The following is a 27,189-nucleotide window of genomic DNA, read 5'->3' as shown; positions in this document are numbered from 1 at the left end:
TTTTAATTATTTTATTTTATTTAAATTGATTTGTCTTAACTTGATATCAAACTCATAGAAACAAAGTGTAAGAACCGTCCTCTGGAATTGAACTTCAGATATTACATCAACCACTGTTAGCTTGCAGTGAAGCACTCAGTTTTAATGTATCAGTTAATTACCATAAGCATGCATAATCAGAATTCCTAATATCCACTAAACAATCATAGCATCAACTCACACTGTCTAAGGAAGTAAAACACATTGAAAGATTTATTCAAACATTTCATCACTTCCATACATGAAATCATCTAGGATCTAGATTGAGAGAAATCAAGTCCAATCTAGCAATTAGAACATCAATCAGGGATCTTTATAAACAAAGCACCAAGCATCATAAATCAAACATCAATCACCTTAATCTACCAAAGCGAACTCTAAAAATATACTCATTAAAAACTATGAAAATTCACTCATTAAGAACCATAAAATCCAAGAACTTATCATTAATCCTTGAATATCCATGTTAATATAAAGATTATATAAAATTGATTAAGATAAATACTAAAATAAAAGAAAGGCTCACAAAATATTCAAATCTAAAACAATACAAATCAAAGATAAACTAATAGAAATTTATGTTTAGGTAGCTTAGGGTTTATACTTATCTAAGATGAGTATTTTTAGGAAAAATAATAAGTTGGATCAAAGTGGTTCTAGTGTCCTAGCATATGGCCGCTGGGGAAACCGTTGTGGCGCCTTTCTCGTAGCAGTGGCTTTGACGGCTAGACCATGCCATTGTGCATCCTTGTCGATCGGTGATATCTTCTTCAATGTTTTCTTCGCGACAAGATTGATATGCACCCAATAAGTCGATCATAACTCTTTTTTTTTCTTTTGATAATCCAGGTAATCCGGACACCCCGGAGGGAACCCGACTAGCGCCTAAGTACACCTCCGCAGAAGGCATCCTGGAGGGCCGCCTTTTTCACCCCATTTTAATCGACGGTGGCCAGCGGGATTCGAACCCGGGTCCGTATTGGGGCCAAAGCTCCCTCAAGACCACTGGACCGTCCTCGCTTGGTTTGATCGATCATAACTCTTTCAATACATATCCAAATGATTTGAAACCAATTTGATTAGAAATCTAACTCAATTTTTTATGTCATGTCAAAATGAACTTCAAAATATATCGTTAATTTTTTCATCCATGTTGATATTTTGTGGCTTAATCCGCTCCAAAACCTAAAACACACACATATCACATGCAAATGAAATATATACTCCTAATTTTAATATAAAAGAAAATAAGTGTGATGAAAATGATGTAAAAATGCAAGACATTAACTGAAGGACTAGTATTGAGAAACACACAAAAACAAAATCATCATTTTAGTTGAAAAGAGAACCAATTGTTTTAGCTGAAAAGAGAGGCGAATTACCCAAATACAAACCATGATCAAGTTTTTCAGGAGGAATGAGGTAATGTGCCTAGAAGGAGAGACTTGCTGAGACGTTTCAGGTATTTACAGATTCTGAGAGACCGATAAATCTAGACTCATCATAATCAATTAAAAATACAATGTTGGCTTCAAGATAATGGTAAGAGCAAGCGTTTAGACAGAAAGGTTCACTCTTTGATATGAATATGTTGAAATCTCCAATGTCATTTGTGTAAAAAAAACATTTGTGTAAAAAAAACATTTCCTTCTTGGTCTAACCTGAACACAGCTAAACCTTTTGTTTTCACATCCCTTGTATCATCATCTACCACTTACCCAGGAATGTTATGCCAGCTGATGACTCTAACAAGAGTTTGATGTTGTAAGATGAACCAATAAGGTCAGCTACCATTTTGTGAAGGTTTTGAAAAGTCAACTTCTGAGACTTTAGGGTTGTGCTTGTGCTTATCAAAATCCCAAGATCATGTGTGGTGGCTTCCAGAAGCGAGCAAGGTGAACATCTGATCTCTAATGGAAAAGAAACTAATGATTACGATTAAAATTTTATAATTTAAAAAAAATGTAGAAAATTTTAGTAATAAAATTATATAATTATAAAAAATAGAATTAAATAATATTTCAAAATTTGTAATGTTATATTTGAATATATTTGTTTTGATGATGATGTATGAGTTATTACCATATTCTAAAAAGTTTACCAAAAATATAAATTAACATTAAATGTAATTGTTAATGTCATGTTTAGCCATAAGTCATATCATCAATTTTAGTAGTCATGTCACATTTTCAAATAATGTAGAGATGATGTGTGGCAAATTACTTCTCAAATAATGTCTACGAGATATATAAAATTATTTTGATGAGCCAGATTCAAACATATTGATTGTAACCATCTGTTTTATTTTTTACATGTATAACGGTGCATTTCATAATATGACTCGATCGACTTTGGATATCATCGCAGTTAATAAATTTGATGGTAAGTATTTTTTAAAGTTTTTTTTTCCTTTATTGAGCTGATATTTCTTTTATCTACTAGGTAAGATCAGTCGTATGCTAAGATAACTCAGTCAATTTTACTGATAAAGCGTAAATTTATAATACCATTATTGGAGAATTTATTTTTGAGTCAATTGGCTATTAATACAAAAAGAACTTGGATATTAACAATCTACCTGAACAGTAAAACTTTGGTCCAAACAGCATTGGAAAAGAAGTTAAATTGACTATTTTAGCCCCAAGAGTTATACTGGTTTCAAATATTGATTAGTGATAGGTATTAGGTAATGTCAGTAGAAAATATTGTGTAGATTTGTTTAGTTATTATTAGATATGTTAGATTTTAAAGATCTTTAAAATTAAAAAAAGAATCCATTTCTCCTCTTTTGTTGTCGTCGTCTTCTTTCTCCATCTTTCATCTTCTATTTTTTTTTCCTATGAATCTAAACAAAATCAAACAAAATCTAGTCCACCAGCTTGATTTTGAACAAACATACTCGAACAAGATGATTTGGAGTTCTCTCCTAAGTTCGGAGATTGCTCTGGTCATTCCTTCGATCCAACGATGAAGACAATCTGTTTAGAGTAAGTGATGAAAGAAATATTCGGGGAACAAGACAAGCTAGTGCTCCACCTTGTTGTGCTTGAGATGGGATTTGGGGATAGAACTACATCCTCTGGCAGGCAGTGGTGGTGTGCCGGGAATTGAGATAATACAACTTTATAAGGACGATGAGATGGTGGAAGTTGGCACAGAGGGAGCACAAAATGGTTCAACCTTGGAAGCAATTAACGGTTAGTAGAAAAGTTAGCCACAAATAAACCACTTTATTTTTTTCTTTTCCTAAACCTGATATCCGGCTAAGTATTAGTTTATTGCATGAAAATAAATTGCTTAGACAGGATATAAATTGTGATCAAATTCATAATGTGTATGATTCCAACTGTTGTGTGAAGGTTATTGTCTAATGAGAATACATCTGTGTTTTATGATTAGGTGCCGGTGTCTAGCAATAAAGACCATGGCCTTCCTCTGGATGTGATCGCGGCAGGTGACGCACCATGATTAAAACGTGCAGGTCTGCCTTGTGGTGGTGGTGGCCCAACCATGGAGAACATAAACTCGGGGTAGATGCAGAAAACTGGTCCATCGTCGTTGAAGCTAACTTTGGCATGAAGAGAAGTGGAGAAAACGTAGTGAAGTCAAAGGTTGGGGAAATATCAGCGGAAGGCAGCAACACCCAGGGGTGGGTGTTGATTGGAGTCACCATTAGTGCTTGGGATCTATTTTCTAAATGTCTACGAGTTGTTGAAAAATGGTTAACATAAAATTTCTCCAGGGGTTAGTAAGTTTTTAGATGGTTAAACTTTTTTATAACCATTTGTAGAAAATATTAGCGGTATGTAGGTAAGTTAGCTCGTTTTAATGATATGAAGTTCTAATGACAGTTTTGGATGGATAAACTATATAATTATACTTACTCAAAAGTTCCTGATTTTGTTAAATTAAATGTCTGGTGATTAACGTAAGTGTCTTCAAGTGTACACAATAAATTAGCTGGTCAAACAAAACCATATATGTATAATGTAGACTAAAATAAGGCTGGATGCTCTCATTCATTTCTGACAAAGATGACCGGAGATTTCCTTCACACCAACAAGATCATGCACACTAACAGAAGCTGTAACTATATCTTACTTAGAGAGCCATTCTCTGCCTCTTCTCACGCAGACAGTAATCTACCTGAAGGAGACACCAAATAAACACACCACAACAAGAGTGAGGTTGATGAAGACTGAACACAACTTGTATCAAAAGATACACCACTCGGACTGCTCTATAAAGACAGACGAGATCTCGTTAAATCCATGATCAAAAAATATGTGAGCGTTTGGTGGAGATGAACAGTTCACCGAGCTAAAACGAGCATCTCACTACATCCCTAGACGTACGGTAGCTGCAAACAAGAGAAACCAAACAAAAAGAGAGACGATGAATCTTTGCTTCTATCGACACATTGCAAATCAAAACAAATCCATGTGAGACAAAGAGAGACGGAAAAGATCTCTCTTCGTTTAATTAAAACTCAAAAGGAGAAAATCTTTTCTTCTCTATCTCTCTAATGTGTAAACTGTAATAAATAATGCCGTAACCTTTTTGAGTGAGCCACTGTCGTGGAACCACCGTAACTGATAAATTCATGGAAGAAGATGAAGCAGACGTAGATTTTTGTGGGGATATGTTTTGGGTGATTAATAAAGAAGATTCATTTTGTCTGACAAAAGGATATGTAAATCTAAATAAAATCTACGTAAGAGATTACATAATCTCATAAGTCATAGACTGGAGATTGTATTGATAGTGGTAACAGTGTCTTTATTTTTTGTTCAACAGTGCAACACAGTGATTTCGGATATTCGCCTGTTTATGAAGTAAGAGCACCCTCAATCCAAATACCCAACTTGGGTTTCCTTTTTTTTTTTTCTTTTTTTTTTTGCTGATTTAAAAAAAAAAAAAAAAATTAAAAATGAACCAATCGCGGGCCGCCATATGTCAGTGGGGCCCGCGAAACAGTACAAAAAACGTCCCTTATTTCGGGACAGAAGAGACGGTCTCCCCCCTTTTGGTGGGGCCCACACCACCTTTTCCCCTAAAAAATCCACCTTGCATACCCCTTTAATCATGCTCTAAGTGGTGCGTAGAGGATGCAATTTCCTTTTATTTTATTTGTCCTAAAAAAGGCTACACTGGGAATAACATCTATGATATCAACTCAATGCATCCAATAGGTAATGAAATGCTTTTCATTCTCAAATATAAACTTTTTGCGTACCTTTTTGTGTGATTATGCTAGATGATTCATGTATGTTCTTTTGCATGAGATGATGAGCTGCGGGGCAAATCTCCTTTGGCAGTAACATTATCTCTTATATATTAATTGAGAAACATTACAGCATTTTTTTGTAGTCACGTGTCACCATGAAAATGAAATCTATAATTCTTAGAGAAATATGTTGGTCCATCTTAACTAATATTATAATTTTTATTAAACTAGCTGTTAAATTGATAAAAAGTGTACAAAAGAATATTCTCGCACTTTCCTTAAATAAAAGCTACGGAATTGCCTAATATGATTAACGTATATATGACAATCAATGATTATGGATAATAAATATTTGATAACAATTTTTGTATCTTAGTTATTTTTTTGTTTAATTTTATATTATTAAAAAATATTAAATAACCACATTAATAATTTAATAAAAAATTATTATTTTTTCTTATATGTTATATTTTGAATTTTTAAAACAATTATAAATTACTAAACACGTTAAATGTCTCACACTAAAATTTTGTGATTAATGTTTTTACTTTTTTTGGTAATAAGAAGATACAAATGATTATAAATCGTATGAATGTGAATTCTCATTTACTAGACATTCATATTATATATTAATATAGTTTAAAATAAAACTATATAACATAGAAAAATACTTAAATATGATAATTTATAAATTTGTATTGAAAAAGTATTGAAACCTTAATATTTTAATTTTGAAATTTGCATTCAAAAAATCGCACATTAGAAATTTTGTGTTTATCATATGAGTATAAATTCTCAATAAAAATATTTATATTAAAATATACTATATATCTATGTCAATGTCATTGAAATTTAGTTATATACAATATAAAATAAATAAAATGATTGTTTTGATTTATTTACCAAAAAAATATCGTAAATAAACCAGATGTATCATTTTGATTTATGTCTCTAATATAATTATATACATAATATATAAATAAATACAAATAAATAATAATAAATAAAAATTAGTTTTATAAGTATATAACATTCATTCCGTGCAATTGCGCGGGTCTTAAGCTAGTTTATATATACATCTCAACCATTGTTAATATATTTAGATATAAGATGTAGCAAAAAAAATTATCTGCCAATGGAGTTTTTACCCTGTAATCCAACCATGCATATCTTCTTCCCAACTATCGCTCTTTCTGCACTTTATTTCATTTTATGCTGAGTCATAACTAATTTTGACTGTATCGAAACTATATATAGAGCAATTGTGGTTTAATTCCATGCACATATTTCTTATATATTAGCATATTCGCTGGCATATCCATGTTTCATTTGAGTATATATATGTATATGTATGCAGTATCCTAAACGCAATGTCAAGTTGACATTCTCCGTGTACTTCAAAAAACTGTTGGTGCGTTAAACAGCAAAAACAAAAATTAGGTAATTAATAAATTTTACGACTAAAATAAATAATTGATGAAAACTAGGAATTAAATCTATATTCTAGAAAATATGATTCAATGGTTTATGAATTCTATTGAACCCCTAAAACTAAATGGAGGACTAATCAAACATAACATCAAAAACAAGCTTAAAGATGACAAAAGTCCCATAATCAATAATCTAAGAAAAAAATCATAAGTCTTCTCCTTAATGTAGAGATTCATCTCTCCAAAATTACAAAACCATACTCTAAGTCTAAATAGAAAAAAATGCCTAAAATAACTAGAAATATATAGTCCAAATCATTTTTTGTCAAATGTTTTTAATATAGCTGAGCTAAAATAAGGAAAACCAATATTTTTCTTGTGTTAATAAACGGCTTGGCCTATGACTGGATCGATCAGTCGACTCGTATGTAAATCGGCCGATCTGATTTCCATAGCTATGTTTGAGCAATTGGACTAGCCTCCAAAATCCAAATGGTTGATTTCAGCTTCCTTGATCAAATCTATAACCATCCGCATCTTCTCTTGGTGTTCACTGATCTATATATAGACAGAGATATACAGAGAAACCTCTATAAATTAATAATGTTAGAACTACACCAAAAATATATTTTTTTTATTAATTTATAGAGATATTAATTTATCGATATACTAATTGAACCAAAAACTCAATTTGGGACTATAAAATTATATTATTTTATAGAGATTTTTAGTGTATATTAATTTATAGAGTATTAATTTAAAGAGGTTATATTGTACATGCTTCACAACGACATTTTTTAGCTCGTTAAAGTCCATTCATCGTTTTTTATGCATTAACCTTTATTCAAACATATTTTAAGAAAATGATAAAGGATTAAAAACCATAACACACATTTTCATTCGATAATTAACATAAAAATTAAAAATTGATAAAAGCATAGTCTATCTATATATAGTTATTCTTGTAATATCTATACTATTAAAATATAAGTCATGCTTTTCTTATGTATGATTTTTTTTGTTGGATTATTTCTTAGAAAATTTATCAAACCTTACATAATTTAATCATAATGTCTTCCAATATCTTTATCTTTTTTATTTGAAATACCAACGAATATTTTTTGAAAAAATGTCACAAAATCTTTTTTGAAATATGTCTAAAATTTACTTCCGAAAATAAAATAATTTAAATTCTAATAAAACTAAAATATCATTAGAATTAAAATTAAAATGTATTTTTATTTATAAACGAAAAATAAAATTATAAAATACTTAAATTAAATTTTAGTGATAATAACGATTTTAACTTATTAATATTCAAAAATTTAATTAAAATTATTTTAGATAGATTTTGTTAAAATTATTCATATCTATTTCAAATATAAAATAAAAATATTGAAATAGAAGTCATAACTTATTTTATTTGTGTGTTTTTATTTAGTTATACCATCTTTTAGAAATTCATGTTTTTATTTAATTATTAATATCTTAAAATAAATTTTTATTTAACTAAACTTAAATATAAACGAGAATATATATTATACAAAATTAAGTACCAAACTTAAACTTGAAATGTTTCAAGATTTATTTTAAAAAACTTATTCAACATGTTATCCATTATAGTTTTCATACAGCAGAAGTTAAAGATGATTCAATGTGCTTTAAAGGTTTTATGCATTAACATATGATATCAAATTTAGTTTAATCTCTAAGAAATAATTTTCTATTTAGATATTCTAAGGAAATACCACAATGATATATATCCTATTACCTGAAACCATAAAAGAAAATTTAATAAATTAAATTTATCTAGATAGCACCATATGTTTATATAAAACATAAAATAAAACTATATATATACCTTCGTTTAAATCTATAAAATACTATATTTTCACATTTACACCTCTCAACACATTATCCTAATATTTAGAGTTTAGTTTTTTTTTTGTCAAATGACATGGAATAACAAGAAAAATTTGAAATATAAACATTAATATTTTTTTATATATATAAAATCTCCGGTACAGATGCACGGGTCAAGACCTAATATATGTTATTTTATCTCTGCAACCCGCCTGGTTTAGCATAAATAGTTCATATATTATTTATCTTTACTAGTATGTATTACATTTATAACCAAAATAATTTTTTTAAGAAATTAATCAAATTTCTAGTGGCTAGTTTGATCTAGGTATCAATGAAGATTTCGTAAAATGATAAGTATGTATTTACTTACTGTACCATGCATGCTCTAATTAAGAGGCCAATAGTATTTTAAAAGAGTAAACTGAAGAAAAAAAAACTGATTTTTTTTTGTCTAAGTTTAGATAACTGAGTTTCATATACCCAAAAACTAAACTAATCTTAAAATAAGAAAGTAGGCAATTGATGAACAAATAATATGAATCCATGTTCGACCTTAATCAATATAGGGACCAAACCTTTTATATATCCTAAAAATTTCCAATATATCAAACAGACCTAATTATACTTGATTAACGTAATTACATAACGGACGATGGTTACAACTTACAAGTGATCTTTGGTGTAGTTGTGGTCAGTGGCGGAGCCAGAAATAATTTTTACCGGGGTCGTAAATATATCGCACAACAAGATTACAACAACAAAAATAAGAACTATCTGTAATTTATTTTGTTTTCAATAGATAAAGAAGTGAAATAATCAAATAACCATTTGAAAAGTTGTATGGAACATAAGTTTCCCATTAAATGTAGTGTGGTCGTGTTTTATTAAAGAATAAGTATTGTTTTTATTATATAAAAATGTAGTAAACTTTTAAAATATCGTATGGGATTTGGACTTTTTAAATAAGGGTTGTAATATCTGTAAAGTAAAAATATATATGCAAAATCTTACTGAGAAAAATGTCATTTGGGGAATTGAGACTAAGTTTAGAGGGGTCATAACTACAATTAAGACCGCTTGAGTTCGAAATTCTTAATGATTTCTAATACAAAATAAATAATTTGATTATTTTAGTGGGGTCAGCTAACCCCCCTATACTCTTAGTAGATCCGCCCCTGGTTGTGGTTATATAGTTAAGGATATGCTGTACATACACAACGTTGATAATTTTGGCCTTACGTCATCGTTCAAACAAAATCGCAAATCTTTTTCTTTGAGCAAATAACGATTGATTAAGAAACTGAGAATCAGTCTACATCAACAAAAGCAGGGGAAGACATAGAAGACAAAGCTGCTTTAGCTGAGGAGTCAGCTTGAACATTCAATAAACGCGGAATAAACGTAAAAGAGATAGAAGCGAGAGAGCGGGACTTAACATGAATGTCATGAAGCACCCCTCGCAGAGCCACATCCTGTCCTTGGGTCTTCAAGAGCAAAATAAGGTTCTTTGAGTCAGAGTTCACAGAGAGACTGCAAACATGTGAAGAGATTGCAGCTGTAACTGCAGCTTTAACCGCCAATGCTTCAGCCACAAGAGCCGACGGAACAAAACGCCGGTATGAAGAGGAGCTTTCTGTAATGGAATTTTCAGAATCTCGAAGTTGCCATCCAAGCCCACAGTTCCCTGTTTCTCGATCCCATGCTGCATCAGAAAACGACGACCAAGTAAACGAATTATCAACAGGTGAATGTGAGGAAACACCCACATACTGTGGTAGGGAAGGCTTAATGACACACGTCTGAGCTGCCTTCCATTCTTTAGCATCTCGTACAGCTTTAAAGACTGTACTTTCCTCTGAGAAAAATTTATTTTCAAACACAAGTTGGTTCCTATTGGTCCAAAGGATCCGTAGGATCCAGGGATATAGCTGTGTGCTTCCTAGACCTATTGGTGGTAAAGATACCATCTTTTGGCACTGAGTAAGTAGCGCTGCAACTGAGTTGATACTCTGAGCAACTGGTTTGAACAAACAAGGAACTAGCTCCCATACTTTCCTGGTGAAAGGACACTGCAGAAGAACATGTACCTCTGTTTCACGTTCTCCACAGCGCTTGCATAGTGGGGAAATCGCAATGCCTCTCGCTTCTAATGCAGAACCAATTGGCAGTGCTCTGCTGGTCGCCTTCCACATGAAATGGCGTATCTTCGGTGGTGTGGCCACTTGCCATATACACTTTTTCCCGTTGATTTCTTGAGTGTCTGGTTCACCATTGTTGAGCTTAGCCACAGCATAACAAGACTTTGTAGAATATTCTCCTGAAGCGTTAAACAACTAGACCATAACATCCTTTAACTGAGACGAGCTAGGGATGAGGTTACGAATCTTCTCCTCATACTGAGGTAAGGTGTGTCTGATTCTTTCAACATCCCATTCATTTGTTCATGGCCTGAGGAGATCGCTCACTTTCGATAACCGTGTGGTCTTTGGTGGTGGGCCCATTGATGCTAGCGGTTCAGACGTTGATAACCAGGGTTCAGTCTACACTCCAACATCCTCTCCTGATCCAAGGGCCCAGCCAAGTCCTCTTGTAAGGAGATCTCTCTCCACCAACAGTCCTCGCCATCCATGAGAAGCACATGATGGAGGTTGGACTTCTAAGAAGGAGGTATGAACACAATATTTCCCTAAAAGGGTTCTAGCGAGGAGTGATGATGGATCCTTCAGCACTCTCCAAGAGAGTTTCGCTAAAAGAGCATCGTTAAACTGAGCAATCTCCCGAAACCCAAGGCCACCCGAGTTTTTTGGTTTGGTAAGTGTTTGCCACGAGACCCAACAAATGTTTTTAGCTTCCGGTGAAGCGTCCCACCAAAACCTCGTAAGGATAGACTGCAGTTGCTTACAAAGCGACATGGGTAGTTTGAATCATGACATTGCATATGTCGGCATTGCAGCCAGCACCGACTTCAGCAGTACCATCTTCCCAGCTCCCGAAAGGAATCTAGTTGTCCAGCTATGGCTTCTTTGTCTTATAAGATCTACTAGGGAAGCAAAGATATCGCATTTTTTCTGGCTAAATTTCTCCGGTAAACCCAAGTACTTCCCCAAGCCGCCCTCATTGAGAATGTGGAGTTGCTCACGGACTCTCCTCTTCGTGGCTCCTGGTGTCTTTGCCGAGAAAGTGATGGCAGATTTGTCCAAATTGATGAACTGTCCCGAGGCTTCTTCATACTTCCTTAAGATCGCCACTAGTGCTGCACAGCTACGAGGGTCCGTTCTACTGAAGAACATTGTATCATCAGCAAACAATAAGTGGTTTATAGCAGGACAGTTCTGCGCCACCTTAACGCCTACTACCTCCCCTTGCCTCTGCGCCTTCTTACAAAGTCCGGACAACACCTCGGTACATAGGATGAAGAGATATGGAGAGAGAGGGCCGCCTTGCCGGATTCCTCTAGACGGAAAGACTCTGCCTTGAGCTGCCCCATTGATCCGGTAAGAGTAGGATACAGAAGTGACACAAGTCATGATCCACGATATCCAAACCTCATGAAAACCGAAACGAGCAAGAACCTTCCGTAGGAAATTCCATTCAATCTGGTCATACGCCTAGCTCATATATGTCTTAATTGCCATACCACATCGCACTTTTGCCCCGGAGTGTTGGAGATAGTGGAGAATCTCATGTGTTATAAGCACATTATCCGAGATCGCTCGACCATTAACGAAGGCCGACTGATGGTCTGAGATCAACTCCGAGAGAAGCGGCTGAAGTCTTCTGGTCAGTAACTTGGCAATAATCATGTAGTGGGTATTGCAGAGGGCGATCAAGCGATAATCTGCAACTTTCCGCGGTCCCGAGATCTTCGGTATAAGCCTCACATGAGTCTCGTTTTGTCGCTGGTCCAAATCGCCAGAGGAGAAGAAAGCTTTGATGTCCTTGACTACATCGTCTCCAATAATATCCCAAAAGGATTGGTAAAAGCTGGCCGAGAAACCATCAGGTCCCGGCGCTTTATCGGGGTTGATCGAGAATAGAGCTTCCTTGATTTCAAGGGTGGAGGGCGGGGCCACTAATGTTTGATTCATCTCTGCTGTTACTAGGGGAGATATCCCATCGGAAACCGCCTGAGAGGAATCAAACATTTGGGTGGAGAAGATATGGGAGTAGTAGTCTGTGATACAGTGGACGATCTCCTCTTCTTTATAGACGGCTTTGCCTAAGGAGTTTTCAATGACAGCAAACTTATTTAAAGCCTGTCTACCCCTCGTGGCTGCATGGAAAAAGCCAGTGTTTCTGTCTCCACTGTGAAGCCACTAAACCCTACTCCTTCGCCGCCAAAATAATTCCTCCTCCTTGTATGCTGCTTCCAAAGATGCTGTGAGGTTAGCAATAAGATCGTTATCCGGGGAGGAACTGGATAGGGCAGCTTCGAGGTCTCGCTGGGTACTCTGGATCAGACGATTGCTATTTAAGTTATTCTCTCTAGTCCATAGCATGATACCATGTCTGATCGTACCAATCTTTGCCAGGATAGACGCTTGCGGCTCCTGATTTCGTTGTTCTTCCACCAGTTTCCTGATCTCCGGTTTCTCCTTAAGCCGTCTATCGAATCTGAATAAACCCTTTTTCCTTTGTCTCTTCACGTCGAAGTGAATAACGACAGGCCGGTGGTCCGATCCTTCGAAGCGTAGATATTCGCAGCTACCTGCTGGGAACGCCTCAAAGCAAGAACAATTTGCCATCGCCCGATCGAGTCTAGATTGGATGAAGTAATTATATCTGGTTACCCTCCAAGAGAGGTGATTCCCGGAATGTTGCAGATCCCAAAGTCCCATTTGAGAAACAAAGCTCCTAAAGGACAGGAAAGAGCCTTTCCATCGAGCCAAACCTCCCACCTTTTCAGAGTTATCTAGGAGGTCGTTAAAGTCGCCCGTTAGTAGCCACGCATCTTCTCTTTCCTCTCCCAGCTCTGTGAGCTTACTCCATAAGAGAGGACGGTCCGCCGGGTTTGGGGCACCGTAAATAAAGGATACAAAGCAACTGGTCCCATACGCCTCAATACGAGTATCTATAATATTTGATGAGGAATAAAGAATATCAACCTGGATATCATCTCTCCAAGAGAGCGAGAGACCTCCTGCTAGTCCCACGGGCGGTACTGTAAAGTGATTTGTGAGGTTGGTCTTCCTGAACAGCTTGAGCACCGTTTCATCCTGGTTTTTGGTCTCCATTAGGAACAGAACTGCTGGGGAAATTCTTCTGTGAAATTCTCTAAACCGCTGGACCGTCAAAGTGCTCTCAATGACTCGACAGTTCCAGCTGATACATGCTAAGGAAGAGGTTTTTGGGGAGGATGAAAATCTTTTCCCTTCCTAGCCATAGCCGGTATCGACTTAACAGCAGTGTTCTTCGGTTTTGTTTTCCGTGGAGCTCTTCCTCCCGCTGTAATAGCATCAAGCATTAGCTTTATACGTGGATATTGTAGCCTAGTGTTAGTGCATCTTCTCTTCATGCTAACTCCCTGTAGTGGGCTGTGAACTTTTTGCTTTCGAACCTCACGTTTTCCAGCTGCTTTTGAAGACAGCGCAGGATGCACAGGTAGTTCACCTGATTCTTCAGTCTCATCTATAGTGTCTGAGAGCAGGGGGCAAAGACGTAACGAGACATGGATCCTGTCTTTGCTAAGTGTCCTAATAGGAGACCTCTCGCTTGGTCCCAATCTGCATGTTTCAAAAATGTTTGAACTCGAAGGTCGAGTAATGGAATCACTGAAGCGTGGTGGAGGTGCCAACTCCATATTCTGAGGAGCCAGGTCTTGTGGGATCTCAGGGCTCTCAGGTTCATTTCTCAAGGGTTCCACACCCGCACGGCTTGTTCGCTGGGTATTGACAGAGAGCCTTTCCTTGGCAGAGACTCTATCTTCTCCTGATACATTACCCGCACGGGGATCAGACAGACGCTACGAAATGCTCGTTCGTTTTTCCTTACTGTTTGGAGCTGTGGCTGGTGATTGATTTGACCTGGAGCTGATTTCTCTGATAGGAGAGGCACAATTTCCCCTGGAGTGGGCAGAAGGATGGTACTCTTTGTCAAGTGTTTTGAAGGTAGAGGAGGTACCATCACGGTGTTCTCTGATGGTTGGACCTCTGTTATGGGGTGGAGACCTACGAGCCGACAAGTAATTGTCATTGTAGCGTCGTCGGTTTTCCTCAAACCCCGAGTCCAAAATTTTCTCAGAGACTCCTCTTCTCAGTGGTGGAGAACGACGTTGGTGGTGATGCGATTGGCGATGGGAGTACCAATCACCTCATTTGTAATTAGTCCAGCGGGCTCCGCCTTGAAGAGATGGCGGGTAGTTGCGGGCCCGTTTCCTATCATCTTGTCTCTGTTTACCTTCCTCAATGCTATCTAAAGTGTTCTGTTGAGAGATGCCCAGGTTTCTCCTATCTTCCTTCTGATGTCGTACCTCCGCTCGAGTCTGGCAATCGTCATCTTCATGGCTTAGAGACTTGCAGTAGAAGCAATGTTTCTGTAGGTTTTCGTACTCTATTTCTATTTCAACAACATCACCCGAGGGGAGTTGTAAATCCATCTTCATGATAAGTGGTTTAAGGCCGTCCACCAAGACACGGATTCGGGCTTTATCAGCATCTTTGACATCAATGTGACCTAAAACCGGGCCGATAGCATCAATGGTTTGATCATTCCAATAATGGAGAGGGATACCATGGATGTTGACCCAGAAGGGGATGCGGTTAGGGAATTCATCCGAGACTATAGGTTCCCACCTTTGTAGAATTATCATCCATTTCTTGAAATGAAACGGCGCCTTAGAGAGAATGGTTTGGAGGTCTTTTTCAGACTCAAAACCAAATTGAAACAGAGCAGGCCCCAGAGCTCGGCCTGTTAACCTTCCAACTACGTTCCAGTGCTGTAAGAAGAAGTCAACCAGGGCCCTAGTCTTCTGGATCGTCGGGTTTGTCACTCTGCCTATCAGTGTGAATTTATTCCGCTCAATGAGTTCAGTGATATCAGATTCAGAACTCTCACCAACGGCTTTCGAGGCATGGTATTGTTGACCATAGCTTTACCTTTCTCCGCTCTTGAAAAATGGTGAGACATTATGGTAGGCAACTAGAACTGGTCACAGTTGTAGGAAGACACGTTCAGATAAAAACTACAATCGGTAGTAGGAGATGAAGAATCGAGGAGACAATACAAACTGAAGCAGTAGCGACACAAGCTTTTATGCAGAGGGAGCTCAGAGACTACAACCTGTAGTAAGGCTTGAAGAAGCTTGATTGCAGGGCTTTAACAGTCTGGAGCTTCGAGACAGGGGAGCGGCTTAAGAGATAAGGTCCACCCATTCCTCTCCAGCGAAAATCTCCATAACTAAGATAATCTTCATCAGAGCGCTTCAGAGGTGAAGATGGTCGGCGCCGGCGGTCCCTCCGACACAGTCAGAGGAAGAACTCGGTGGGTAAGGACCAAGGTAGTCGTTTAACCAGTAGATACTTCCTAAAAGAGTAGGGTATTTGATAAGTCCAGAAGGGATGTCAGTGGTTTGTAGCCAAAAGGAGAAAGTCAGCTTTGGGGGAGTCTAAAAAGCTGATGGGTAAGGACCGATATTGAGACTCGGGCCTGGGAGAGAATTAGAGATCAACTTGACATGTAAAAGGAACGTCTATGTAACCCACAAAATCGCAAATCTTAAAAGGTGATATACAAGAATAAGATACAAAGTACATTTTACTATAATGTTCATATAGTTTATTTATCGACAAATTAAAAGAAGGATCTCCCAAAGTATGACTCTATTTTGTTTTTACATGGTCAATTGATTTAGCGTACGGGAACATATATATTGTGACAGAATCAGAACTTAGGTCTTTTCAAAGTTGATTTGATTTTATTTAGCAGCATAGCGTAGAGAATTTATGTATATATTATTATAATTTAATTTTTTACTAAAAATATACATATATTATTAGAAATTTGGTTTGTAATATATATTACTCTAATTGTGTAGTGTAAAATGCACTTTCGAGCTTCTGCATGTATGCGTCGTCATATGGAAGCTTGATAAAAAAGTAAAGAACATTCCCACGGATCTTCCATTTTGAGAATCACTTTCTACTTTATATATTTAATTATTTACCATCCCTTTTTCCTTTTCCATATTAAGCACTCTTTTATTTTCTTGTCATTGTTTATATAGAACACTTAAACAAGTGGTCTAAAGCACATTTTTCAAATTGATACAATTTATAATGAATATAGTGATTAAACAGAAGAAACTTATAAAGCCATGCTTTTATTTACAAGGTCCATTACATGCTAGGTAATATAGATTGATATTGACTCCTTATATTAAAACTAGAGATTGAGTATTGTGAGCTAAAATAATGCATGTACGATTTTATTTTATTTTAATTTCCTGTGTCTCCGCAGAATATGTGGTCACGGATTCAAATATCGTGATGAAAAAAAAAAGTGGTCAACTTCTCTCTATCTAGGAATATCTGAGCATAAAACTTGTGGCATGAACGATTATTCTTTAGAAATTATTCGGAGAAGAAGAGGTCATTCTAGGAATAAAACGTCAGATTAATTACCATGCGTAGCATTATACCCTCGGATATACTTCTCCCCAAGATGTATAAATGAAAACATTGCATTTTTAGGTTACAGTTGTAGAGACATGAGATGTATCAAAGGTGAAAATGCATTACAGGGCAAGATCTCTATTGGCAGGAAACCATTACTTGACCTTTGCATCTCTTTATGCATTGCTTTGTCGTGAGTTCTCTGCCAAAGGAGATTTGCCCGGTAATTCTTCTGCGCCAACATGTGATCAACCAAGCAAACTCTGCAAAAGTTAACTTCTTTTCCTTATTCTTCCTATATTTATTAATGTATAAGGTGAAACACGTTTCATCAGTAAAAAACTTTGGTTAGAGTTATGTTATGTCCTTTGTTTTATCCATTTTCAGATAGCCGTCTTTTTGCTCTTCACACATCCATATATACGCTTTATGCATCAAGCCAAGTCCGTACGGAGAAACATTTCCGTCATCAACAATATTTATTCATTAACCACCTAATATATTTTTGCTAAAATTTATGCATTATATTTTAAATGCTAACAACAACACAGCCATGTATTTCATAATACCCATTCTATAATGTAAAGCTCAGTAGGAGAGTAAAATGAACTAAGGCTAGAAAACCCCAAATGCAGTCGCCCATTCAAATGAGGAGAGTAAAATGAACTAAGGCTAGGAATTCATTGTTCCCATTAATTCTCTAGGTCACCATTTAGAGCCAGAAACATTAACAAACAAGGAAAAATCACATAATAGAAGAGGTTATCTGTGAGAGAATCCACGCATCACTGAAAAGCGACGGAAAGTAAGGAACCATGCAGCACAAAAATTCAAAGGGTATATATAAAAATCAACATTCCCATTATTTTTCATCTCTTTAATTAATGTCCTTGCCTGTGTTGAGCAATGTCGTTCTCTTCATGTCACAATCTCAACTTTTTCGAACCCGAATGTTCCTTGCACGTTATGTGTTTCAGTCCACAATCTACATGATATGGCAGGAACGTAACTCACCGAAACATCGAGAGAAACTTCGAAGCACATGAGATCCTCTTTAGGATAATAGACAGACAAGTCAAGAACAGAACTATAGCCATCAACACACAGGACAAGACTCTGGACAATGCTTTCCAAAATAAAATAAAATAATGTGCTTGTCTGTGAATTTATTAGATGTAGAAATTTTAACATATAATGAGCCAATAAATTAGTCGTAGTTAATTAATATTCTCACCGTTTCTTTTTAATTGTCGTTCTATGTTTATGCACACAAATTAATAAAATATTCCCTCTGTTTTAGATTAATTGTCGTTGTAGAGGAAAATTGTCGTTGTAGAGGAAAATTTTCGTTTCAAAATAAGTGTCGTTTTATAATTTCAATGAAAAATTTATTAGTAAGATTCTTCTGTTTATTTTTCTATTGGTTGAAATATGGTTAGGTGTATGGGTAATGATGTTTTTATTTTGAAAATATACAAAATTAAATGTTTTCTTAATCTGTGTGCGTGAACCTAAAACGACAACTAAATCGAAAAGGAGGGAGTATATGATTTTTTTATAATTCCAAAAGAAAAACACAATTACCTATATACCTAACCATATTGCAACCAATAAAAATAAAGTAGAGAATTTTGTTAATAAATTTTGCATTAAAACAATAAAACGACACTTATTTTGAAACTAATTTTTTTCCTAGAACAACAATTAACTCGAAAGAGAGGGAGTACTAATACACACTGAATCCTACAAAGCCCAAATGTTTCTGTCTTGAACTTGATTCTTCTTCTCTGTTTTGGGGAGGCCTAAGAGTCTACTTCTCTTTCAAAACTCAAGTTATAACTAAAAAATATCATAAAATATAATAAGAAGGTTTAATATTTAACTATTTTATTCATTTTGCAAAGATTTACATACTTTTTATAAAGAAAATTTACCCTTTTAAGAATGATTTTACATATTTTTTATAAAGCAGATTTTACATTTTTTTTTAAGGATTAGGGATCGTTGGACTGGAGTTGGTGAAGAACCCACTAACGCATTTATTTTCTCTGCTAGTGTTCATTTAATTAGCTGTATATTTTACTTTTATGGGTGTCCTATTGTTTGAGAGCATAGAAATCAGTAGAAATACTAAACATTCTATATGTATATCATCCAAACTCACGTAATCCATTTTGTATATCTTATGTGAAACTTCAGGGGTATACACATTTTTGAGGATACGCGAGAAAAATCAATGATGGCAATTCACATCCGGTGTGTTACGAATATATATAAAATAATCTTCATTAATTGTAGTTTTGATATTGCCTTCACATTTGTGTATTTTCAATTGATTACTTTTTAGATTCTGAAATATTTCAGATCATAGCAACTTCAAATATTTAAGTTTCATGCATATATATAACTTATACGTGTATTGCCAAGTCAAGTAAAAATCGCTTGTTGATTTGCGGTTACGTATGTGTTACATCTTCAATTTTAAAATCCTAATCATAACCAAATAGAAAACAAACACAAACGAATATATGTGATGACACTCCTATTGTCTAACCATTTTCAATCGATGATAAAATATGTATAAATGTTGTTTAAGTTTATGAAATTTGAACTGAGCACAAACAAATTGCAGATACAAGATGAATTGTGATGACATAAATTAGACAAATTGCAAGTGAACGGGTTCAGATAAGATTGACTTCTCTTAAAGTTAACTTCTCCTTGTTTTTTGTAGTTCTGTCTCCATAAGTGGGTTTATAGTCTATGGCTCACCCCTTCACTTTTCTCTTTACACAACGCTTTTTATATCTCTCTATCTGTTCGTCCTCATGTCACATATACATATTTAAGTATAACACCAAACTTCTCATGATAGATTCTCGTCGTATACAATCTGTCTTTGGGGTTAGTCATTTTTTTTTTCTACTCATATTAGTTCCACCTTTTGATCATCCATATGCAATGTTTTTTCCCCTAAAATATAAACAAGTCTTCTACCGTAAGAGCAGAAGAATGTTTTCCCAATAACATACACTATAGAGATTTTAAATATACTAGTGATACTAGAATGACGTAATTGGCACAAACAATAAGACTAAAAGTTCTACTTTTTAACTGAAAGACCTTGAAGCCTATTTAACATAACTATTAAGATTTTCATCTTTTATTCTACGTTAATTACGGTTCAATTTGATACAAGGCATCTTACATACCAATTGCACATGTGCATAATTGATACCTTTGATTTTTTTTTGTTAATGGTTAGAATTTTAAAATAGATAGGGTGGAATAACAGATGTATATCTTAAAACTTGAAAAATTCATGCACAGTTTTTTTGTTGATAATATTTTATGTGCAGCTACAATTTGTGGTCTAATAATATTAAGAAATTCAAGACAAAACCAACTAATTTTTTTTAAATACATTATATATTTTTCTAAACTGCCTTATCCTGTTACAAAAACCAACTAAAATTAATAATATATATACTGTCAAACAATTCTATTGTTATATGATCAACAAAGTTTAAGAAATTCAATACAAAAATCTAGTAGTACATTAAATAATAAAAACCAAACCACATTATTTCTAGAAATAGAAATAAAAATTTAAAATAAAAGTAAGAGATAATTCTGAGATCGTGCAGTACAATACTTATAAATTTAAAATTAACCGAAAGTAAATTTTGAATTACGTATACTGTGATAATTTAGACGTTTGCTTATGGTAGGAAAGATAACGATAGAGAATAAAACAGAGAAATTAAAGAAACGAAGCATGTGAAACAATCACAGAGTAGCTCCATGCTGAGCACTTACGGTCTGCTCTCTTACGCACCTTTCGGAGTGAGACAAACGTAAAGATACAACCCGTGATACCTCTGATCTCTCTTCCCTCGACACTTCATCTTTTAGTATCAATATATATGCAACACATTACACATTTGTACTCGCTGATATGTATTTGTCGGTAGGATTATTTTGGCTAATTCACAGGTATCGGTATCTGACATCTGGAAGTTTGCCATTGTTTTATTCTCCTTTCGCGTTCATCGATGTGTGCTCAAACTGTCTTATTTTAGTTTATGCTCAAGATCATTTACTTGAAAGTTGAAAGAATATTTTTTTCTTTACCAGCAAAGCTTTTAAACCCGTGCTACAAGTTAGTATTTTCTTTTGTCAAAAAAAGTTAGCATTTTCTTTCTTCAAAATATTATTTAGCTTAGTTCCAATAAGTCTGATGGGTTTAATCAAATATTCAAGTATTTATTCTTTATAAAATTAGGAATATAATAATGTATGGATAATAGGTTAAATACAAATTAATGATTTTAATGTCCACACACCAATTATTTTCATATTAATATTTGAATAGATTATTTTATTCGCTTTACAAATAATATAGTACTATAATATGAAGACATTATATAATTTATTTGTCAAACTATCTAGAATCAGAAATCAATACAACACGAGATATATAATCTTAGACTCACTTTCAATTTCAAATAACCTCTAGTTCGCTAATTTTACTATTTCTAATCTTATTTGGTTTTTGATGTTTCAATAAGCTCATCACCAAGATGTATGTTCGTGCTAAACGACAAAAAGATGTGTGTATATATAAATCCCGAGATATATTCTTTAAAGCTCAAAAAATAATAATCTTTATCTCAAAGAGCTCAAATCATTGAGAAAGCTATGGTGGCTAGTGGACAAAAGAAGAGGGCACACCAAGAGAAGCCTCATTTCCTTAATCCCAGACACTCTAAACTTGTATGTATATTTATTATGTTCATTTCCTTATATGTAGAGTAACCATGAACAGAGCATGGTCCATAGGGAAGCTCTTCTATACACAAGCATGCTCAAACTCAAAATAGAAGCTCTGCAAAGGAAAACTGAAGTTTTCAAGATCATCAAAAGAGAACCTTTACACCAGTTTCAGGTTCCCCTCTCCTCTCTTCTATACATTTTTTTTTTTTTGAAAAATGTCTTCTATACATATTGCATAATCATATATTGATAAATCTTTGTATGGTCAATTGAGAGCCTGTTTTCGTCATTTGAAACTCTGTGATGAGTAACCTTGATATGTAAGTTTTTTCACCAAATCTAAATCTGATCATACAAACTACAGAGCAAGTAGATCTATAATATTTTGACGTTAATTAGCTATATTTTGAAGTTATTTAGTTCAAATATCAGCATGACGTATAGAGGTATATACATGGAGCTCTATATGAAAGATTACTACGGCCAAGTCAGTAAATATTGTTTTATATATTATAAGTTCTTGTGAACTTTGGTAGGATGTAAAGGTGGAGAAGATTGGGGAAAAGTTCCAAGTAAAGATAAAAAGTCTAAAGGGAGAGGATAAGCTTATTAACATTCTTGAAGCATTTGAAGAAATGGGGTTGAGTGTAGCTCAAGCAAGGGCTTCATGCCAAGATACATTTGTCATGGAAGCAATTGTTGTACCTCGATCTAAAGACAAGCTGTGGAGCGTAGATGACATGACCGATACGTTGGTTAAAGCACTTTACCCACTGTAATAAATTGGAAAAAGCAACTAAAGAAGAAAAAAAGAAGCTCAAGAATGTAATTCTTATTTTCGAATTGGGACTTTGAATATATATGTCGTTTTGAAACTCAATTCAGATTCAGTGTTGCCCAATGCAAACCATAGAAATCAAAATGAAAACTGTTGATAATAATAATTTACTACAAGATTAAATATCTGGTTAAATCATACAGTATATTTTTCCATAAACAACAGTTAAGATGAAAAGTGAATACAGTTTGTGAATGAAGATGATGACAGAGGAAAGTCATTTGAACCAAAACATTAGAATAAAAAGAAGTTTCAAGTTGAGGATCATGACAAAAGAAAGTCAATTTTTTAGTTTACAAAAAAAAAAAGATGGTGCGATCCACGGATGAATTTTCATTCCAGGTATTCAAATTAGGTTAAAGCATGGTCCCATAGAGGTATCTGTGTGACCACAAGGTGAATTGTAGTGCAGTGCTTTTGAACCCGGATTACGTAACACTCTGAAGCCCACCTACCACTAGACCACTTTGTAGTTCAAAAGAATGTCAAAAAAACGGACCAAGAAAAAGAATCGGATGAGGGATTATTTCACGGTCATTACTAAGGACAATTGCTCAGGAAATTATGAAAAAGTTTAATACGATCCTTGCAAGAAGAAAAAAGTGCATAATAAACAAAAAAGTGCATGATAAGCCCCCTTTATAAGTTAATGAATCTACTGTTGAACAAAAAAAAAAACACCAAAAAGGTACGAATTTTGCAAGATGTTGGTAAAAATGATGATCTGTGCGGAATTAAAATTACAATAACACAGAAATGATTATTATATTTTCTGAGATGGTAGCTATGTATCAGATCCGTCTCAGTGTTTTAGAAGGCCCAGTGCATGAACAATGTAAAACAATTTTAGAAAAGATTCTAAATTTGAAAAATTGGTCCTAAAGTATAACTAAAATAATCTAAAAATTTTAGGACCCAGTGCAAATGCACCTTGAGCACACCCATAGAGACGGCCCTGCTATGTATACCCTATTATTCAGCATGATTTCCCATCTACTTACGTAGAACGTGAGAGGGTCGGATAAGACTATTAAGACACAAGCACAGCCGCAACAATTGTTTATTAACTGCAACACAGCCGCAACAATTGCTTATAGGTTATATTATTATGTCTCAGAAGTTTTTTAACCGAAAAATAAAAACAACAAAGTCAAATCTACAAAATTTAGTATTAAATTTAGCTTGTAAATTTTTCTATTCTTACAGTTTTTTTTTTTTTTTTGTGAACTTAAAAATTCAGTTTTTTTTCTCTTTTGAACAACTTATTCTTACAGTTAAGATATATCAACTCCCAAACCCAATTTGGATCATGTCATCGTTGGGTATAAATATTAGATTCTGATAATGTGCCTAAATATGATCATTAATTTTACTAGATTCGTTGCATGTATACTAATTAATTGACACATTTAGAAGTTAACAAATTAGTGTAGGAAAAAAATGCAGTTAGTTTAACGTTTGTTAAGAAAAAAAATTCACAGATCGATTCCAAAAAAAAATTAACATTCATTAAAAAAAAAAAATGAGGTTAGTGTTTCGTTGCTAAGATCGCGAACAATCAATATGCTAATTTCAAATGAAATCGTTCATTAAATCCTTTCACCAGACACCAAGATGCTATACATGGTGAAATCGTATGAGTTAAAGTACGGATGTGGTTGTTTTTTATTATTTTAAAGCTGAACCCTTTCTCGTTTAAAGTGTGATCAACAAACACAAGTTGTACCGACTAACTTTGTTTCTAACATTTTATATTATCTATGTGTCTGACGGATTTGATATTGTCAATATTTGGCATCACTTTCAGATGATAGACGTAGAGACATATAAGAAAAAAATGGAGATTGAGCATTGATGGCCATTTGGAAAGTTCTGGGATGTCCAAAACACTACGATAAAATAGCGGCATACCGAAGGAAAAAATCGTCGGTATGTCGTCGGAATAACGTTATTCCGACGACATACCGACGAAACAATTCCTCGGAAATAACTCTTCGAAAATTCATTTTTCCTCGGAAATTTCCGACGGAATTCCGAGGAAATGAATTTCCGAGGAAACTCCGAAGACCACCAGTTCGTCGGAAAGGTCCTCGGAATATACCGAGAGAGAACTTCCTCGGGATATTTCGATGAACTTTCCGATGGTCCAATCCTCGGAAGTTCCGACGAAAGGTTCCTCGGAATTTTCATCGGAAATTTCCAAGGAACAGAGCCCTCGGAAAATTCCGAGCAAGGAGTCCCTCGGTATATTCCGACGACTTATTCCGAGGAAATGTTCGTCGGAAATTTCCGAGGGTTCATTTCCTCGGAATTTCAAAAAAAAATAATTTTTTTAAAAAAATAAAATTTTTGAAATTTAAATTTGAAAATATAAAATTAAAATTAAAATTGAAAACATATTAGATAATATTCAAAGTTGTACAAATAAAAATAAAACATTCCGAGTTTTTGAAAAAAAAAAAACTACGGGTCTTGCACGTTCGGGAACACCTCGTTCGGGTACATCCTCTTCATCATCTCCATCATTTGCTGGTTCAGCCTCTTCTGTGCCTCATAGCCCGTCTGTTGAGCCACCATCTGGGTCTCCAACAAAGATATGCGATCATCCTTGTCCTTCAACTGAGCTGTAAGTACTTCTGGATCAACAAAAGGCGGTGGTGCAGAAAAAGGAGGAACCGACCGGGAGCGACGACCCAAACCGACCAAACGTCCCTTCTTCTTTGGAACCGACTGAAATAGAAAATAGCCAAATTTAAATAATATAAAAAGATGATAAAATAAAAATCAAGAAATAAATGAATTGAACTTTAAAAAAAAAAAGAACTTACCGATTCAATGATTTCGTTGATTCGAACCCGGGACAAGTTGGTCGAAGCCGTCGAATCGTCATCCTCGGTTTGAAGCTGAGACACTTCGTCTTGCACCTGAGTTTGGACCAGGGTGACCACTTCCCTCACAAGACCATCATCAATCTGGCCGGTCTTCTTGTTGGTATACGCTCTTTTCATTAGGGCGAGATCATCAACCTGCTCGCCATCATTTTCTTCCGTCTTGAAAAGAACATAAATTAAACAAACATTAGAAATTAGAAGAAATGCACAAAAAATAAAATTTCAAAACTTAAATAATTGAAGAAAAAGCGGCTGAACTTACCATGCGATCCCCCAGAGTGGCAATAGATTGATCACCCAAGTTATGCTTGAAGACGCCCTTCCCTTTATGCTCGCTCCTGCGGTTGGTGGAATTGGTGGAAGAAGTGTCTTTCGTCTCTTCCTTATCCCAATGCACACACAACTCCTTCCAGACCGTGTTGTTCATCGACTTTGGGCCCTTTTAATAAAAAGAAAAAAGAAAATTGTTAAATAAATGAAAAAATAGTTTAATAAATTAAAAAATTGTTTAATAAATTAAAAACAACCTTGTTTATTTCCCACTTCTTCTTCCACTCGTGCATCTGCTTCCCATAGTTGTCCCTAACTTTATGGACGAAGTGGTGATAGATAAAGAGCGTATCATCGGAATTCCAGTTGAATTCTTGCTGGAAAAAAAAACACAATTAGTAGTAAATTTATATTAAAGATTAAAAATATAAGTAAAAAATTAGAATACTTACCGCAAACTGACGAAACCACAGATGCTGCTTGTCGGTAGGGAAGTCAATGAAAGTCGGATGTCCCTTGTCGAGGGCCGAGTACATCATACGATTGATCCATGCGCTGATCCCGTTCCCGGATCGGTTGAACCTAATAAAAAGAACAAATTATTAATAATGAATCAAATTTTAATGAAAAAAATACGTTTAATTACCATGTTTGACTCCGTCCATATGGATACGGAGTGAGATAGGGAAGATGGTCACGACCGGGCTGTCGAACCAACTCCGCAACACTCATCACTCCCGGAGGACCCGAAGGAGCAGGAGCGGGTGCAGCAGCGGGAGCGGAAGGAGCAGAAGCGGGAAATGGAGAGGGAGATGTATGGTAGGAACTATGGGCGAAGCGGAATCCTGAATCTGGCTGGAATCCCGAGACTGGCTCCCCGTACCACCACGACCACGACAAAGTCGAGGCCGGGTCTGATCATCATTAGACCTGTAAATTAAAAAAAACATATTTAAAAATTAGTTCTAATAATTTTAATAAATAAAAAAACATATTTAAAAAATAGTTTTTAATCACAAAAATATAAATAGTTTAATAATTACAAAAAATAGTTTTAATAAATAAAAAATATTTTAATAATTACAAAAAATAGTTTTAATAAATAAAAAATAGTTTAATAATTACAAAACATAGTTTTAATAATATTAAATTTTTTTAATAAATATAGAAATTTATATTATATATATATATATTTATTTATTTATTTTTTATATCCCAAATAATAGTTTTTAATCACAAAAAA

General features: G+C 34.7%; 3 protein-coding genes and 1 long non-coding RNA gene across 5 annotated transcripts; 2 read left to right on the top strand and 2 right to left on the bottom strand.

Moving 5' to 3' along the window:
- The first annotated feature begins 825 nt into the window (after window positions 1–825).
- On the top strand, window positions 826–3,908 carry LOC125590253. The gene is made up of 2 exons (XR_007326560.1): window positions 826–3,236; window positions 3,439–3,908. It is a non-coding gene; the product is annotated as an uncharacterized LOC125590253 (long non-coding RNA).
- A 7,194-nt stretch (window positions 3,909–11,102) lies between these two features.
- LOC111209380 (uncharacterized mitochondrial protein AtMg00310-like) lies at window positions 11,103–11,474 on the bottom strand. The gene has a single exon (XM_022709237.1). The coding sequence runs from the start codon at window positions 11,472–11,474 to the stop codon at window positions 11,103–11,105; it is 372 nt and encodes a 123-aa protein (XP_022564958.1).
- A 3,398-nt stretch (window positions 11,475–14,872) lies between these two features.
- LOC111209381 lies at window positions 14,873–15,687 on the bottom strand. Its single transcript, XM_022709238.1, has 2 exons — window positions 15,657–15,687; window positions 14,873–15,555 (listed from the first exon to the last, which is right to left on the bottom strand). The coding sequence occupies exons 1-2, from the start codon at window positions 15,685–15,687 to the stop codon at window positions 14,873–14,875; spliced, it is 714 nt and encodes a 237-aa protein (XP_022564959.1).
- Window positions 15,688–21,803: 6,116 nt separating this feature from the next.
- Window positions 21,804–22,827, top strand: LOC106355140. Of its 2 annotated transcripts, none has more exons than XR_007326559.1 (3): window positions 21,804–21,947; window positions 22,014–22,119; window positions 22,484–22,827. XR_007326559.1 is itself a non-coding variant. In XM_022710389.2 (3 exons), exons 1-3 carry the CDS (start codon window positions 21,873–21,875, stop codon window positions 22,724–22,726), a joined length of 453 nt encoding a protein of 150 aa, XP_022566110.1. In that variant the 5' UTR covers window positions 21,826–21,872; the 3' UTR covers window positions 22,727–22,827. The 2 variants fall into 2 exon arrangements, 1 of the variants encoding a protein (XP_022566110.1); XM_022710389.2 differs by having other exon boundaries at window positions 21,826–21,947; window positions 21,985–22,119.
- Window positions 22,828–27,189: the final 4,362 nt, after the last annotated feature.

The sequence above is a fragment of the Brassica napus genome, chromosome C7 (genome assembly GCF_020379485.1).
Source record: "Brassica napus cultivar Da-Ae chromosome C7, Da-Ae, whole genome shotgun sequence".
Classification (NCBI taxonomy): domain Eukaryota; kingdom Viridiplantae; phylum Streptophyta; class Magnoliopsida; order Brassicales; family Brassicaceae; genus Brassica; species Brassica napus.
Note: the sequence above shows the minus strand (reverse complement) of the source record. Positions and strands in the feature narration are given on the sequence as shown.